Below are 2,914 nucleotides of genomic sequence, written 5' to 3' on the forward strand. Positions count from 1 at the left end.
AAAATTTGAAATTATTTTTAGAAGCCACAGATGCTACATTCTTCATATTWAAGAAAAGAGGGACMAWACAACCTGCTWATCAGCACACATTTCAAAAGCTTGCCTCTCTGATGGTATGGAGGTGCAWTAGTGCCTCTGGCATACAAGTCTGGAAAGACAGTATCAATGCAGAGAAGTAAATACAAGTTTTAGAACAACTTTTTGCTCTCATCCAACAAAAARGACCCAGGACTGTTGWATAGCTACAGYCCTACACTACAAAACCTCCAACWACTGGTCTCCTCAGTTCCTAGATGTTTAACAGGCTGTTGTTAAAGGGGCAATATCATGTAAAATCAACTTTTTTGAGCTTTATTATATTGTTATAACACTATCCTCTCATCATAAAACATACCCAGAGTCTTGCTTTGACTCATTCATGCATGTTTGAGAAATCCTGTAGTGTCCTGAGGCAGCCAGGCAGGAGAGCAAAACAACTGGTTGGGACTAAAACCGCCTTTTGAGATCAGCTCCTCCACTGGGCTGTGTCTCCAAACCGAGCTTCCTCATCGCAGAGCACACCTCCCCCACCCCCCGGCCCGCCTCGCGCCTCCTGCAGGCTATAGGCAAACACCCGATGAAAACTGCTGAGCYCCTAATACTACTTGTCTTGTCCTTTTTAGATTAAAAATACCTTTGAGGAAATGGATTTTCAGATGCCAAGGAAACCACATCGAGCTTCCACAAAAGTGTGCATGAAAAAAATCACAAAAAAAACTGCAACACAATTTTTTTACTTACTATGTTCCATTGTGAAAAATATGGATTTATAAGATTTGCAAATCATTGCATTCTGTTTTTGTTTACATTGTAAAACACGTACAAATTTTATTCTATGAAAGAGATGGTATTTTTTTTAAATTGTCAAATTTCATATAGTTCTTAAACTTTTTTTTATAAATCTGTTGAGATGTTAATTCACTATAAGTTAAGACCCTTTATGTGACAGAATGTGGTTACACTATAAAACAAGGAATAAAAATATCAATAAACAGATAAATAAACAGCTTTGGAAATAACAAAATTTCATAGGGCACAACAAGTTGCAGCCCAGTGAGATACTACCCTTACACAGCTCATTTTCATAAGTTGTTAAATTAAGTTGTTTTAACATGATCCCACTTTATAACGTGGAGAAACGTCAACCCTCAAAGCCATGAGATGGAAGCGCATAACCCACTGTTAGTTCTTTATGACAAACGTTCATTTAATCTAAAAGAAATTCATCAGTGCAACTTGAATAGTCCTGCAATGGACTCAAACTGATCTACATTTATGAGTGTAGTGTGTTTTATGAAGCATGGCAGCAGTTGTCACATCGTGACTTTGATTCCTACAGATAGTTAGTGTCACAACAGAGTTCATGGTGAAGGCCCCGGTGAAGTGTTCATCAGTGTGCAAATGTGACTTTCTCCAGCTGCGCTCCCTCAGAAGCCTTGTATATGGCAATAGGCCTCCAGGCTGGAAAACAGAACGTAGAGAAACCAGAGTCCGAATAAGAGCAAAGAAGTCAGGACTTTGGGAACCTGTGGCCCTCCTAGTTCACCACCTACAGATGGCCTTCGGCGTAGCATCAATATTCCCATACTGAAGAGGCCAAAAATTGTGAAAAGTGTGACAGAGAAGGCCAAAGATCCAGGATCAACATGGAAGGCCTTTCCTTTGACCTCCCAGTATGCAGCAGCCACGGTCCAGGCCACACCGATGCCCAGAAACACATTAACTGCATTGCTTCCAGTCACGTTTCCCACAGATGCATCAGCATACTGATCCTGGGTGGCAGCCACTTTACTGGCAAAAGTGTCTAAAAAGTAAGAGATTGAGGTTATTTGTTAGTTTAGTTTAAATAATTTCCCAGACTTGAATAAAAAATTTCAAATTTTAATGTTTGAGTTACCAAAGCATACATACCAGGAAGTGAAGTCCCCAGCGCAACAAAGACCACTGCAGTGACACTGTCTCTCAGGCCAACGGTGCAGCCAAAATGGGAAGCAAGGTCGCCAATAACGGCTGTCAAAATGCCAATGGCAGAGATTGACACAATAAAGCATGCCCAGCCATTCCAGTATTCAGTGGGCGGGACACAAGCAAACAGAATCTTCCAGAAAATGCACAGTATGTGCATGAAATAGTCAAAACAGTTGGGTGTTTGATGTGCTTCTCCCTCCTCATTTTCATCACCTGTTTAAGAAAAACACAACATTGAATCCAACATCAACTGGGACAAGAATTTAATATATAATGGAAACAGGAAGACAAGAATACGTTAGCAGTTCAAATATCATGGTGATGTTTTGTAGAATGGCTGACTTGATAACTTTAAGTCAGTATCTCTCTAGACTTCAACTGTTAGAGACAGTTGTTATTTGTAACAAGTAGAAAGGGTGCCGTATTTTAATTAGCATTTATTCTCAAGGCTCYAGGTAATGGACATCGATTACCATAACAGATTTGCAGTGGCTGTGGCTGAGTGGTTAGTGGAGTCATTCCTCTAATGCAAGAGTTGGCGATGGATTCCACCCCTATCTGGTCACATGTTGAAGTACTGAACTCCCACTGTCTCTGATGTATCCCATCAGTGTGTGAATGTGATTTAATGCACTGATTAGTCTCCATAGTTTGACTTATCAGGATTAGCTTTGTAGAGATCTAGTAGAGTGCTGTATGAATGGGTAAATAAGATAAGATAAGATAAGATAAGATAAGATAAGATAAGATAAGATAAGATAAGATAAGATAAGATAAGATAAGATAAGATAAAACTTTATTGTCTTTATAAAACTTTATAAAAATGGAAATTTTGTTTTAAATGAGGGCACAGATTGTAGTGTAAAGCACTTAAGAGTATCCTGGCTGGATAGAAAAGCACTATATA

The 2,914-nt window shown here is 39.2% G+C and overlaps 1 protein-coding gene across 1 annotated transcript in view; it reads right to left on the reverse strand.

The window, feature by feature from the left end:
- Positions 1–786: 786 nt before the first annotated feature.
- Positions 787–2,914, reverse strand: part of slc8a2a (solute carrier family 8 member 2a) — a 74,779-nt gene continuing 72,651 nt past the window's right edge. The window contains exons 12-13 of the mRNA XM_014027219.1: positions 1,951–2,220; positions 787–1,843 (exon numbers count right to left, since the gene is read on the reverse strand). Of these exons, the coding sequence (XP_013882673.1) occupies positions 1,467–1,843; positions 1,951–2,220 (647 nt within the window). The 3' untranslated portion in view covers positions 787–1,466. The remainder of the gene's footprint in view (positions 1,844–1,950; positions 2,221–2,914) is intronic.

The sequence above is a fragment of the Austrofundulus limnaeus genome, unplaced genomic scaffold (assembly GCF_001266775.1).
Source record: "Austrofundulus limnaeus strain Quisiro unplaced genomic scaffold, Austrofundulus_limnaeus-1.0 Scaffold624, whole genome shotgun sequence".
Taxonomy (NCBI): Eukaryota; Metazoa; Chordata; class Actinopteri; order Cyprinodontiformes; family Rivulidae; genus Austrofundulus; species Austrofundulus limnaeus.